General features: G+C 39.1%; 1 protein-coding gene across 1 annotated transcript in view; it reads right to left on the reverse strand.

Annotated features, from left to right (window-relative positions):
• Window positions 1–15000, reverse strand: part of LOC135090161 (serine/arginine repetitive matrix protein 2-like) — a 143105-nt gene that overhangs the window by 43481 nt on the left and 84624 nt on the right. The window contains exon 2 of the mRNA XM_063986573.1: window positions 4754–4771. Within this exon, the coding sequence (XP_063842643.1) occupies window positions 4754–4771 (18 nt within the window). The remainder of the gene's footprint in view (window positions 1–4753; window positions 4772–15000) is intronic.

Raw genomic sequence — 15000 nt, forward strand, 5'->3', positions numbered from 1 at the left:
AGTAGGTCTCTCTCTCTCTCTCTCTCTCTCTCTCTCTCTCTCTCTCTCTCTCTCTCTCTCTCTCTCTCTCTCTCTCTCTCTCACGCACACACTTTTTGCTTCTCCTTCCACTTGCTGCCCATCACCTTCCTCTCCTCCTCCTCCTCCTCCTCCTCCTCCTCCTCCTCCTCCTCCTCCTCCTCCTCCTCCTCCTCCTCCTCCTCCTCTTCCTTCTCCTCCAGGTCGTCTTCATCTTACTCTCGTCTCTTCCATTTTTATCAGTCACCTTTCCTTTCCAACTTAACACCAGCTGCATGACAGAGAGAGAGAGAGAGAGAGAGAGAGAGAGAGAGAGAGAGAGAGAGAGAGAGAGAGAGAGAGAGAGAGAGAGAGAGAGAGAGAGAGAGAGAGAGAGAGAGAGAGAGAGAGAGAGAGAGAGAGAGAGAGAGGAGGTACTTACAATGACGTCAAATGTTTCTCTGAAGACGCCATTTTGAACTGCTGGTCACACACACACACACACACACACACACACACACACACACACACACACACACACACACACACACACACACACACACACACAGTTTCTTGGAAGGTCCCTCAACACTCACTTGCAAGGAACTGAACTGAAGTGCTCAAGATTCTAGTGTAATTCAATGCCATACAAGTTGTTGGTGGGGTTTCCAGGAATGTTGTATTGCCTGGAGACAACCAAAGGAAAAGTTGATGTAAGTAATACTCTAATCATACGTAATTCTTGAAATCTGATGCTGGAGAGAAGGATTTTGAGTCGAGAGGTTGAAAAATGCATTGGGTTTTTGGAGTTAAATGAGTATCTAAATATTTTTTTTTTACATCAGAAATTAAGGAGATATCAAAAAAAAAGAAAAGAAATGTGTCTCTAATTATTTATCTTGAAATTCGATACATGCAAGAAGGATTTTGAGTTAAGAGGTTAAAGTCTGTATAGTTTTCGAGACGTATTGAGTATCTGAGTAATCTTTTTCCTCTGAGATTGAGAAAATATCCAAAGTTAACTGAAATATTCCTCTAAACATGTGTACGAGTATGTCTTGGAATTTGACACGAGTGACAAGGATTTTGGCTAGAGAGTTGGAAATGTATTGTTTTTTCTTTTAGATTTATTGAGTATCTGATTTTTTGCTTCGGAGATCGAAAAAAAATATCCAAAGATATATTTATATAATTATGTGTGGAATTTAATATTCGATACAAAATAGAGGTATTTTAACAGGAAAGGTGGAAAAATGTATTGCTCTTGAAATTCAGTGTTTGAATATTTTTGAAAGATTGGAGAAAATATCGAAAATTAATGAAAATATTCCACTAATTATGCAAAATTCTATACGAGAGAGAATTTTGACTCGGTTAACATTTTTTTTTTAACTTCAGAGATCGAGAAAATATCCACACTTAATGAAAATACTCCTCTAATTACGAGCAAGTCTTGAAATTTGGTGCGAGAAAAAAAATTATTCGAGCTCGACAATTTTTCTTTCCTGGATTGAGAAAATGTCCAAAAATAACGAAAATATTCCTCTAATAATCCGTAGAGTTTAAAATTCGATACAAAAGAGAAGATTTTTAACTGAAGCGGTCGACAACATTACCCGCGCAGCTTCGAGTAGAGCCTTTTTGAATGTAACGGCGATGCGACACAGGAGAGTTTTAGAATGCTGGTCACGGTCAGAAGCTCAGTGACCTGTAACACCTATCACTGTGTTTAGCATTTTCTTTGAGAGTGTTTCTCAGTAATGTTTTTCGCGCCCTCGCTATCACAATCACGGCCAGAAGCTCAGTGACCCGCAGCAATCACCAGTGTGTTTAGCGTGCTCTCTCAGCAAATCCTCTGATCTGACAGTGTCCTCACAAACCATGACAGCTGACTGATTCCTCGCAGATCAAAGGGCCGGAGATTAAGGGAAAACTAAACACAGTGCAAGGGTGCTGTTTGTTCTCGATTTCTAAACATAGTCTGTGCGCTGAAAAATTATTGATTAGCTAAATTGTCATGAGTGTTTTTCCTTATGACGATGCAGAATCCTTGTTAAGCTACTACTAGATTCATGCAAGATGTCCTGAAAGCCCCAATAACGTCCGCTGAAAACCCGTTAAACTATCACTAAAATAATAAGTTTATGAATACTCCAATAACTCCCACTATAAAACGTTAAACCATCACGAAAAACACTCTTGAAAACTCCAATAATTTCCACTAAATAACGTTAAACTGCAATGAAAATCACACTAAAATCATAAAAACACCCTTCAACACTCCAATAACCTTCATTAAATTCAATAAAACCCAATAAATTTTCAACAACTCTTGAAAACCCCAATAATTTCCATTAGAACTTGTTAAACTATGACTGAAACTAAAAAAAATAAAATAAATAAATAAATAAAAAATAAATCCTTAAAATCCAAACTACTTCCGCTAGAACCCGTTAAAAATATCCCTAAAATCATGATCCTTTTGAAAATGACGACAAATTCTACCAAAACCTGTTAAACTTCATAAAATCATGAAAAAAGGCCCTTGAAAACTGCCACAACTTTCACGAAATTGCCTAAAGTACCGACAGTCTATTACGGAATTATCACTAAAACGATGAAAACATTTGAAAACCCTACGTGAGAATTCCGGATCCAAGACTGTACCTTTGTTAGTGTATTCAACAGTCTCACGTTCCTTTTCATCGCCACTTCACATAATAAATTAGTCTGGTTCTTTTTTCTGTTCCTTATTTTCTTTTTTTCCATCTATTTTTCTTCTCTTTCTCTGCTTTCCTTCTCTTCTAGTTTCTATTGTTCTCGTGTGTTCTGTTATTGTTTAGCTTCTATTGTATTTTCTTCTATTCTTCTCTTTTTTCTTCTTTTCCTTTGTTTTTCTTCTCTTCCTATGTTTTCTTCTCTTCTGTTTTTCAACTATTCATCTGTTTTTTTCCTTTCTCCTCTGTTTTTCTTTTCTTGTTTTTCTTCCGTTCCATTTTTCTTCCAGTCTTCTGTTTCTTCTTAAATCCTTCAGTTTCTATCTTTTATTTTTCTTTTATTCCTGTTTTCCTTCTGTTCTTCAGCTTTCTTCTCTTCCTCTGTTTTCTTCTCTTCAGTTTTCTTCTCCTCCGGTTTTTTTTTCTGTTTTTCTTCAGTTTCCTTCCCTTCTATTTCTCTTCTATTCCTCTGTTTTTTCTTCACTTCCTTCGCTTTTCTTCTGTTCTGTGTTCCTTCTGTCCTCGCGAGTTCAGTGTCTGGGGGATCAGGGAGAGACAGCCGCGGAGTGACAGTCTCCCCGCGGCGCCTCGTGTGTCCAGCGAGTGGGTCACGGTGCAGGAGTCTCGCGTGTTGGCGGCGTGCATGATGTCTCGTGAATGTCTTTATTCCATTGATCTCTCTCTCTCTCTCTCTCTCTCTCTCTCTCTCTCTCTCTCTCTCTCTCTCTCTCTCTCTCTGAGCTACATTCATTCTTAAACAACAGAACAATAGTAGCAACAGCAGCAACAGCAACAACAACAACAACAACAACAACAACAACAACAACAACAACAACAACAACAATACTGCAGTTATTATTACAACTATTACAATAATACCACTCCCCTTACCTTCATTGTTACTAACACCATCACAACGACAACAACAACAACGACAACAACAACAACAACATATAACAACAACAACATAATCATACAACATCAATACCAATTTATACCAACTTCAACAACAACAACAACAACAACAACAACAACAACAACAACAACAACGGCTAGAAAGGGGCAGAATGAAGATCAGAACACGAGTCAGAGAGAGAGAGAGAGAGAGAGAGAGAGAGAGAGAGAGAGAGAGAGAGAGAGAGAGAGAGAGAGAGAGAGAGAGACATCAAGTTATTAATACAGACGTGAGTTGAAAAGAAAATTATTGTTCTTACATGTGCCGCTGAGGTGACGAGGAGGAGGAGGAGGAGGAGGAAGAGGAGGAGGAGGAGGAGGAGGAGGAGGAGGAGGAGGAGGAGGAGGAAGAGGAGGAGGAGGAGGAGGCGAAATGAGGAGAGATAGAAGTGTTAATAGTTCCAGAAATAGACTGAGTGAAAGGAAGATGAGGAGGAAGAGGAGGAGGAGGAGGAGGAGGAGGAGGAGGAGGAGGAGGAGGAGGAGGAGGAGGAGGAGGAGGAGGAGGAAGAAGAGGAGGAAGAGGAGGAGGAGGAAGAGGAGGAGATGGAAGATATAGGAGAATGGAAGGGAAGAAAGGGTAGGGAAGGGGAAGGGAGGTTAATATTACTTGCAAATGGGGAGGGGAGAGGGGAGAGAGGGGGCAGAGAAGGGGAGATAAGAGTACTATACAAGGGGAGGGAGAGGGGAGGGTGTATTAATATAACTGAGGGGAGGAGGAGGAGGAGGGAAGGAAGACAATGATTGAAATAAGTCAACTAAAGACGATGAACTTTTAGGAGGAGGAGGAGGAGGAGGAGGAGGAGGAGGAGGAGGAGGAGGAGGAAAAGGGAGATAAGAAGACGAAATGAAAACAATAATGAAAACAACAAAAAAAAATCTGGAAGTAGAAGAAGAAGAAGAAGAAGAAGAAGAAGAAGAAGAAGAAGAAGAAAAAGAAGAAGAAATGAAACAGAAAGAAGAAAGAACAAGGAGAAAGAATAATAACAAGAAAAAAAAACAAGAACAAGAAAGAAAAAGAAAACCAAGAAGAGGAAGAAGACAAGGAAGAGGACAAGGCAGACGAGGACAAAGGGTTTACTTACGAGGACTCCTTCCGTAAGCTGTGGACGAGGACAGGGACAAGTTACAAGGCGGAATACAAATACAAGGGTTATGAGGGTACCAGGGGGGGCTCTATGTACCTGGTAAGGGGGAAGCACACCTGCAGGTCATTACTACCTGTGGTCTGTGTCAGGTGTGGGTGGGGAGTAACCTAAGGGGGCGGGAGGGGGACAAGTGTGTTATGAATCTACAATAAAAAGTTGGTAAGCTTATAAATTTACAGGTGTTTTTGAATCAAGGTGTATTTTTTGTATCTTTTGTAATGTATTAAGTAGTGGTAAAGAAATAGTGGTTGAAAGTCTACATAGGTCTACAATGTTTAAAGGCTCGTGTTGTAAAGTGATTGTAGATTTTTTTTTTTTTTTTTTTTTGTAGAAATGTTGCGTGTCATGGGATTTTAATGTATGTAGTTTACCAGACATAAATAAGTGGTAAGTGGATGGTGGTTAAGCATGAGTGCACAAGTTTACATGTTCCTATTGTAAACTACTAAGAGGTACTTATGACAGTAATGTATACAGTGTTTTCTCTTGTATAATTTGTGATATATGAATAAGTGATAAGGGAATGGCGACCAAGTACTAGTTTACAGGTTTGTGTGCTTATATTGTAAACTAAGAAGAAGTCTTTGTGATGGAGATGTATTTTCTTTGTATAATTTGTGATAGATGAATGAATGCTGAGGGAATGATGGTTAAAAAACTACAAGAGGTTACAAGTTTACATGTTAGATTTATAAAGTATTAACAGGTGTTTATAATAGAGATTTTAGTGTTTTCAGTGTACAATTAGTAATATATGCATAAGTGGTAAGAGAATAGTGGCCAAGTATAAGTTTACAAGTGTACATGTTAAAACTGTAAACTAGTAACAGTTATTGAAGATACAGATGTAGTATTTTCTTTGTATCATTAAAAATATATGAACAAGTGGTAAGGGAGTGAAGGTTAAAAGTCTACAAGGGTCTACAAATTTGCAGGTTATAATTGTAAACTACCAAGGATATTTATGAGAGGCAAGTACATTTTTGTATAATTTGCAATATAAGGAAGTTGCAGTTAAGAGTCTATGGGCCTATATGAGTTTACTTACAAGTTCACATGTTAAAATTGTAAACAACTAACAGGTAATTATTGAACATGAATAGCATTTCCTCAGTACAACCTGTCACATACTACACGAATGAGAGACTAGAAACCTGAAGGCTAAGAGTCTGTTGTCTGCAAATGTAAACTACTAACAGTGATAAAACACAAGTATCAATTTTTTGTGGATTATTTTGTGCGGGGAAAGTTGACAGAGCCTACAAGGGTTCACGTGTCAAGAAGTTTACAAGCTGTCTTAAAATGTAAACTACTAAGAAATATTAATAATACAGGCATCCTACTTTTGCATGGTTGTAGTACATGAATGGAATAATGGAAAATGCTCTGTATTAAAAAGGTACGTTTAATTATTTTCACCATCAACGTCTATTTATGGACAGATCATTATGAGTTAAGTAGTAAACACTTTCTAAAGCAATTATCATGTTAAGAGACAAGTAAATAAATAAATAAATAAATAAATAAATAAATAAATATATATATATATATATATATATATATATATATATATATATATATATATATATATATATATATATATATATATATATATATATATATATATATATATCACATTTAAAACGACATATTTCTGGTATTAGAAAGAAGAAAATGTTATGTTAGAAAAAACTATTTTCACATTCAAAAAATAAATGTGATAGTCATGTTACACAGACGAAAAAAAAAAAAAACTTCAAGTCAAACAAAATTAATATTTCAGTAAAACAAAGCAATATACCTTTTTGTAAAGAGACAGATTAGCAGCTTTAGGAAATCAGACTTTTTACTTCCTAAGCAGATCCAAAATTGACAAATTCCCAAACTCACTTAATCAACGAGTTATTGAAATGCACACAATGGCAATTAGTATTTTTTTTTTTTTTTATTATTATGTGGGACAATGATAATAGGGTGATGCATTTTAATGACATGAATATCTGGACTTTTCCGGTTACTGCCATTGATGATAAAACATCAATTCCCTTAATAGCTCACGTTCACACAACAGATGCATCAATGATTGAAATTTGTCTCTAATCTGAAAACATATGAACTTTTTAATGCGCCTCCCCACACGCACCTGTTTTTCCTCTTCGCATGTTAGCAATGAATGAAAAAAAAAGATAAAACAAAAAAAAACGAAACAAAGTAAACGATAAAAAAAAAAAACAAGGAATAAAAGAAAAATAAACATGAAAATTGTCATGATCTGAAACCATATATATATATATATATATATATATATATATATATATATATATATATATATATATATATATATATATATATATATATATATATATATATATATATATATATATATTTTTTTTTTTCTTTTTTTATTTCAAACGCTTCTTCCCACGCACTTTCTTATCTTGAACGTATGTAAATGAATGAAAATTAAAGCAGAATTACTTCAGCCACGGCAGTCCTTCATTACAATTCGCTCCCGGAGGAAAGAAAGAAATTAGAAAGAAAAGACAAGAATCGAAAAAAAAAATAATGGAATGAAAAAAAAAAGTAATAATCTCAAAAACGTAGAAAAAACTCAAGAAATGTGGACGGAGTAAGAGAACATTTAAGGTGATCATTTTAGCTAATCATTTATAAAGTACTTGAGTATCTCTTCAAGACAACTACTTCATTTAATCTCAGAACAAGTTTGACTCGTTTAATCAAAGAAGTAATTCATGATTTTTTTTTTCCAATTTTGACATGAAAACAGAAAAAAAAAGTTACATCATTACAGGCAGGCGGTGTTTAATTAACCTTCAAAGTTCACTCAGGGCAAGACAAATTACTTACTAAATAACTTGCTCTTCGTTTTTCATATATATATATATATATATATATATATATATATATATATATATATATATATATATATATATATATATATATATATATATATATATATATATATATTTTATTTTTTTTTTTTTTTTTTTTTCCAGTTTCCTAAGAATACAGTAAAACAAAAACAAAAACATGCAGTACACATCGACGCAGTGAAGTAGTTTCTGAATGACTGTCAAATTACTGGGAATTACCTAAAGCACGAAGTTATACAGAAGTGATAGTTTGAGTTTATTCCTATTTATTTCAACACGGAAATTTAAGAAGTACATTTTACACCACTCCTCCCAATACAGACCCAATTATGCCAAGAAATTACATCAACTATAGCTTTTTAAAATTTTTCCTACTACATAAAAAAATTCTATTAAAAACACGTTCAGTACATTTTCCCCTCATCAAATTAAGTCGCCATCTAATTAACTGGGCCACTTCAGCCAAGAAATATTTTACCCTTTACTTCATCTTGTACCGCGGCATCTGCTTCATTATATTCAAAATGTCACGAGAGGACCTGGTCAGGCTAAGGATGATACTTTTCTTCATGAAGGCTTTACAAATCAAGTAGCAGCTCATCATACATTCGCATCTGAGCATTGTGGCAGAGTGGCAGGGTGTTGGGTCAGGCTTGTTACGTGTTTGTGGTACGGATACGATCGAGGTAAAGATACTACGAGTACTTCTCACTGCAAAGGGTTACTAATCAGCTAGTGGTGGAGGGGGTGGGAGGAAGTTGTGGAGGGGTTTAGGGAGAGTTGGAGGAAGTGCAGGAAAGTGGATTTTACTGACAAAGGATAAATATACAATAAAAAAAGAAGAAGAAATCTACTCGGTCACTACTTTTGAAATTATAACGATATGTTTATTAATTACACTAAACCTGCTACAGATTAATATTATTTTTTTTTCACAAACCGTACGAATATAAATAGAAACTAAAAAAAAAAAAAACAACACTTAAAAGTACAAACATAATTTACAAAAAAAAAAAAAAAAAACTAATTTCTTTTTTCTTTAATTACGTTAAATTTCCTACAGATTACCATTTTCTTCACAATCCATAAGAATAAAAAAAAAAAAAACACTAAAACTACTAAACAATTTAAAAACGACCCTCTAATTTCTTAACAACCCCTGCTCCTCCCCACCCCCATAACTATCTTCAACAAAAAGCAAATTAACAACACTTTTCAAGGCAGAGTAAACCAGACCCACTTACGGCTTTCAAATATAATAACAGGTAATAACACGTAATAATAACAAAGGCTAATCCTGTAATCAGTATCGCAGGTGATAGATGGGGGGAGGTAATCTTGCTAATCACCTGGTCAATTAGGGTTACTGCCGCCAGGTGAGAAATGGAGTCTCTTAACCTAAGGGGAATTTTGTTAACGAGGTGTGTGTGTGTGTGTGTGTGTGTGTGTGTGTGTGTGTGTGTGTGTGTGTGTGTGTGTGTGTGTGTGTGTGTGTGTGTGTGTGTGTGTGTGTGTAACTTTCACAAATGCATGGGAAACAACAAAACAATGATACTAAAAATAGGGACAGGGATTATATGCAATTCTGTTCCTCCTCCTCTACCGTTTTTTGCCCTTCTCTCTCTCTCTCTCTCTCTCTCTCTACACACCTCTCCTCTCCCTTTCACAATTACATAAAACAAACAACAGAACAATGATATTAAAACAGAAACATGGGTACATATACGTTTCTCTCTCTCTCTCTCTCTCTCTCTCTCTCTCTCTCTCTCTCTCTCTCTCTCTCTCTCTCTCTCTCTCAAGGGACTAAAATGAAGGAAAATATCCGACACAATTCTAAAGAAAATAATAAAGGATTAAAAATAAATATTCAAGGATTTTTCATCTAAATGTAGATTATCTGAATACATGGAAGTGAGAGGGAGAGGGAGAAGGGAGAGTGAGAGGGAGAGGGAGAGAGGGAGAGTGAGAGGGGAAGAAGAGTGTTTTTAGACTTGCTTTATCACACTATCAGTATGAAAGAACATTCTCTCTCTCTCTCTCTCTCTCTCTCTCTCTCTCTCTCTCTCTCTCTCTCTCTCTCTCTCTCTCTCTCTCTCTCTCTCTCTCTCTCATGCGTACTTCAATTAATAATGAAACGCGTCACTGAGTCACCCTCCTCCACTTCGTCTTCCTCCACCTCCTCCTCCTCCTCCTCCTCCTCCTCCTTCTCCTCCTCCTCTGTACCATTCTATCAAGTCTCCTCTGTAAACTGAATAAGGAAGAGAAAAAAATGCGAATGATGAGGAAGAAGCAAAAAGGAAGAGAGGAAAAGGATTAAAAACACGAAAAGGAGGATGGAGAAGAGAGAGAGAGAGAGAGAGAGAGAGAGAGAGAGAGAGAGAGAGAGAGAGAGAGAGAGAGAGAGAGAGAGAGAGAGAGAGAGAGGAAAAGACGCAGTTGGAATTACAATGAAGGAAAGAAAGAGGGAGGAAGGAAGGAAAGAGGGAGGGAGGGAGGAGAGGAAGGAGAGAGAAAGAAGGAAAACAGAGGAAATTGAGGAGGGAAACTAAAAAAAATAAATAAAATAAATAAATAAAAATAAGAAAGTTAATGAGAAAGGATATAAAACTGTATATAAGGAAATAAGAGAGACGAAGAAGGGGAAAAGAGAAAGGGAGAAATGAAGGAAATAAAAAGGATGAAAAGAAGAAACGTGGAAGGAAGATAAAGGAAGGGAGTAGGAAAGGAAGAGAGAAGGAAGGAGAGAAGTAGAAAACATAATAAGAGAAAGGTTAGCGGGTACAAAAGGAGAGAGAAAAAGGAGGAGGAGGAGGAGGAGGAGGAGGAGGAGGAGGAGAAAATAAGGAAGGAAGGAAGAGAGAGAAAGGTAAAAGGGTACAAATAAAGAGAGAGGAGGAACTGGAGGAAGGGAGGGAAGAGACGTGTGAAAGAAAAAAGGAGGAAGAGAGAGAGAGAAGAAAAAAAATAATGAAGGAAGGAAGAGAGGATAGATGGAGGAAGAAGGGAGAAAAAGAGAGACAGAGAGAGGGAGGTAATGAGAGTACAAATGGAGGGTGAAGAATGTAAATAAAGGGAGAGAGGGAGAGAGGGAGGGGGAGGGGGAGGTTTAAAGGGGTGGAGGTGACCAGGTAAGGAATCAATCATCAATGGCATTTACCTGTGTCTTATTCACAGGTGAGGTATTGATTGATTTGCAGGTAAGATTCCCCCCCCCCGTCTCTCTCTCTCTCTCTCTCTCTCTCTCTCTCTCTCTCTCTCTCTCTCTCTCTCTCTCTCTCTCTCTCTCTCTCTCTCTCTCTCAAACACCTTTCTTTTTTATGTGGTTTGTTATTTTCTTTTTCTTTCTCTCTTTCTGCTACTCTTCCTTTTTCCTTTCCTCCTCCGGTCATCTTCCTCCTCTTTCTCGTCGATTTTCTTTTCTTTTGTTTCTCCTCTCTTCTTTCTACTCTTCCTCTTTCATCTACTCCTCCTCCTCCTCCTCCTCCTCTTCCAGTTCTCTTCCTCCTCTTTCTTCTCTCTTTCCTTCTCTTCCTCCTCTCTTCCTTCTACTCTTCTTCTTCTTCCTCCTCCTCCTCCTTCTCCTCCAGTCCTCTTCCTTTTCTTTCTTCTCGCTTTCCTCCTCTTTCTTCTCCTCCTTCCTTCCTCCCTTTACAACCTCCTGCCTACTTCTGTTATCCCTCTCTTATTTCTTCCCAAGCTGAGTCATCTACGCCTCCTCCTCCTCCTCCTCCTCCTCCTCCTCCTCCTCCTCCTCCTCCTCCCTTCCTTCACAAGCTGTTACCATATTTTTTCTTCTTTACAAACGTTAACCTCCTCTTCATTCTTCCAAACTTGTGGCCATTTCGTCCTCCTCCTCGTCCTCCTCTTCCTCCTCTTCCTCCTCCTCCTCCTTCTTCTTCTAGTCTCTCTTCTCCACAATAACATTAATTTTCCTTCTGTTTGTTTCTCTCTTTCCACGTGTTATCTCAGTTTTGCTTCTTCCTTCACTCCTTGTCATTCCTCCTCCTCCTCCTCCTCCTCCTCCTCCTCCTCCTCCTCCTCCTCCTCCTCCTCCTCCTCCTCCTCCTCTTTCTCTTTTACAGTAGCAATAATTCTTCCTCTTTATTTGTCCCTGTGTTTCTCTTCCCTATTGTTATCTTCGTTTTCCTTCTTCTTTTTTTCGTGCCGTTCCTCTTCTTCTTCTCTTTCTCCCTCCTCCTCCTCCTCCTCCTCTTCCTCCTCCTTCATCCTCAGTTTGCCTGCGTTATCACCCGGCTCATCTCCACACACACACACACACACACACACACACACACTTTACGACCCACCTGTGCCGTTTTTTTAAGTCTCTCTCTCTCTCTCTCTCTCTCTCTCTCTCTCTCTCTCTCTCTCTCTCTCTCTCTCTCTCTCTCTCTCTCTCTCTCTCTCTCTCAACACGCATACAAGACAGTTTACAGCAAGTTATTATCATCCTCCTCTTTTTTCCCTTCCCTTACCTCCTCTCTCTCTCTCTCTCTCTCTCTCTCTCTCTCTCTCTCTCTCTCTCTCTCTCTCTCTCTCTCTCTCTCTCTCTCTCTCTCTCTGATCCACGCGCCTTTACAAACTGGCTTGTTTTACACTTTTCTTCCTCACTCTCCCTCTATCCTTCCCTCTCCCTCTCTCCCACTCTCCCTCTCCCTCTCTCCGCCACTTCCTCTCGCACTCGGAACAACACAAGGAAAAATATCCGTTCAGGAAAATGACTCTAAATCCCCACCTCCAATTTTCCTTCCTGTTGATCCTTCTTTCCCTCCTCTTCCTCCTCCTCCTCTTTCTTTCCTTTGACCTTGTTGTTCTCTCGCCTCTAAGTCATGTATGTGTTCTGTAGTGGTGTTATTGTTACACTCTTGGTCTTGTTTAGTCCCTATTTAGTGGTTTGTCTTTGTGTTCCTTTTGTTTTCCTCTTCTTTCTTGTTTGGTCTATTTGTGTGTTGCTGGTTTATCTTTGTGCTTCTTTTGTGTTCCTCTTCTTTCTCGTCCTCTTCTTTTTTTCTCTTCCTACTCCTCCTCTTTTTGCTCCTCCTCCTCCTCCTCCTCCATATTATCGCCTCTAGTAGTGAATTAAGTAAGGTTACATTAAGGTACCTGATTTAATCTCTCCTCACCAAACTTAAACCTAACCTAACTTACCCTAACCTACCATAACTTAACCTAACCTAACTAACCAAACCTAACTTAACCTAACTTAACCTAACCTAACCAACCTAACCTATCTAACCTAACCTAACCTAACATAACCTAACCTAACCTAATTTATCCTAACCTAATTTATCCTAACCTAAACTAACCTAATGATGTATTGTCAGTGTGGAGAGAGGTGGAGGGAAACGCAGGAGAGGTGAGGGAGGAGTGGAGAGATGGAGGAAGGTTACAGAAGATTGGAGGGAGTGAAGTTAAGTGTTTTAGAGATGGGTGGAAGGGTGGAGGAGGGGAATGGTTGAAGGTGGAAGAAAGTTTTAGATGGGTAGATCGAGAATTGGAGAAAAGGGAGGGAGGTGGAGGGAGGTGGAGGAAGGAAGGGTGGAGGGGTGAAAGGAGAGTTGGAGAAACTAAATTAGCTATTCTTCCTGATTTTTCTCTTCCCTTTTCCTTCTTTATCTTTCTTCTTTATCTACTTCTTTTCCTTTTCCTTAGGCCAGTCTCCCTAACACATAAAAGTGGAAGAAAGTGGAAGGGATGAAGGTGTAGGAGATAACGATGAAGTGGAGAATAATAAGCAGAAAGACACTGGGATGGAGAGAGGTGGAGTGGGAGAGTGGAGGGCTGTGGGGGGTGCAGAGAGAGAGAGAGAAAGAGAGAAAGAGAGAGATGGTGAAAGGAGTGAAGGGTCGGAGGGGATGTGGAAAGAGAAGGTGGAAAATGTGGCGAGAGAGTGGATATAGAAAGTGGAGCAGTCTGGTGGAGGGATGTGGTGTTGGAGAGGTGTGATGAAAGATGTTGAGTGTGTGGAGGGTCGAAGTTGTTGTGGAGGGGTATACCGGTGGAGTGGAATACAGGAGGGTGGAATTGAACATGATAAGGTGGAGGAGGGAAGGGTGAAGCGTAGATTGAAGGGTGGAATAGTGAAAGCTGGAGTGGGGTTGGAGAGATGAAAGGTGGAGTGGAGAGGTGGAGTAGAGGGTTGGAGGGATATGGAGTGAGGGATGAAGTAGAGTGGACTGGTGGAGTGAAGGTGAAGTGGAGTAAAGGATCGAGAGTTTTAAGGGAGGAGAGGTGGAGTGAATGGGTGGATTGGAGTAGTGAGCTTTGGAGAGTTGAAGTGGAGGAAAGATGGGATGAAGAGCTGAAGTGGAGTGAAGAGAGAAGTGGTGGAGGAGTGGAGTTAAGGGTGGAGTGGAAGGTGGAGTGGTGGAGTGGTGGTGTGGTGGTGGACAGATCAATAAGGCAGGCAGGCAGATACATCATAATGACAATGACTCCCGGCAGACATTGTCACCCTTAATTGAAACGTCATTACGAGGCCACACTTGCCACTCCACGGTTGGGGGCGGGGGAGGGGACACACACACACACACACACACACACACACACACACACACACACACATTTCTCTCTCTTGTACATTTTTTTTTCCTCTTGCACACAAATTCTCTCTCTCTCTCTCTCTCTCTCTCTCTCTCTCTCTCTCTCTCTCTCTCTCTCTCTCTCTCTCTCTCTCTCTCTCTCTCTCTCTCTCTCTCTCTCTCTCTCTCTCTCTCTCTCTCTGTGTGTGTGTGTGTGTGTGTGTGTGTGTGTGTGTGTGTGTGTGTGTGTGTGTGTGTGTGTGTGTGTGTGTGTGTGTGTGTGTGTGTAACAAATCTTTTCCTCTTCGTTAATTCTGCGGAAAACTGAACGAAAAATAATGAACACACAAGTCTTTCTGATTCGTATCCTTTTCTTTTTCTTTTTTTTTTCCTTTTTTCCCTCATTGTTTCAGCTTTGATCGTAAATCTGCTGGTGTTTCCATTTTCCCTTTTTCTTTTTTTCCCTTTTTCCCTCCTCCCCAGACCTAAATAATTCCGCCAAATTGGGAGGCTTTTCAGAGTTTTGTTTCATTACTTTCCGTGTTTTCCCACAAACTTTTTTCCCCTCCCTCCTCTCTCCCCCCATCCCCTTCCCTCCTCCCCTCTCCCCTCCTCTCCCCCTCTTCCTTCCAACGCAAAGATAAAGAGGACGAGGTAGTGTTTCTCTCTCTCTCTCTCTCTCTCTCTCTCTCTCTCTCTCTCTCTCTCTCTCTCTCTCTCTCTCTCTCTCTCTCCGGAAATGAAGTCAGAATAAAAGAAAACTAAAAAG

The sequence above is a fragment of the Scylla paramamosain genome, chromosome 34, assembly GCF_035594125.1.
Source record: "Scylla paramamosain isolate STU-SP2022 chromosome 34, ASM3559412v1, whole genome shotgun sequence".
Taxonomy (NCBI): domain Eukaryota; kingdom Metazoa; phylum Arthropoda; class Malacostraca; order Decapoda; family Portunidae; genus Scylla; species Scylla paramamosain.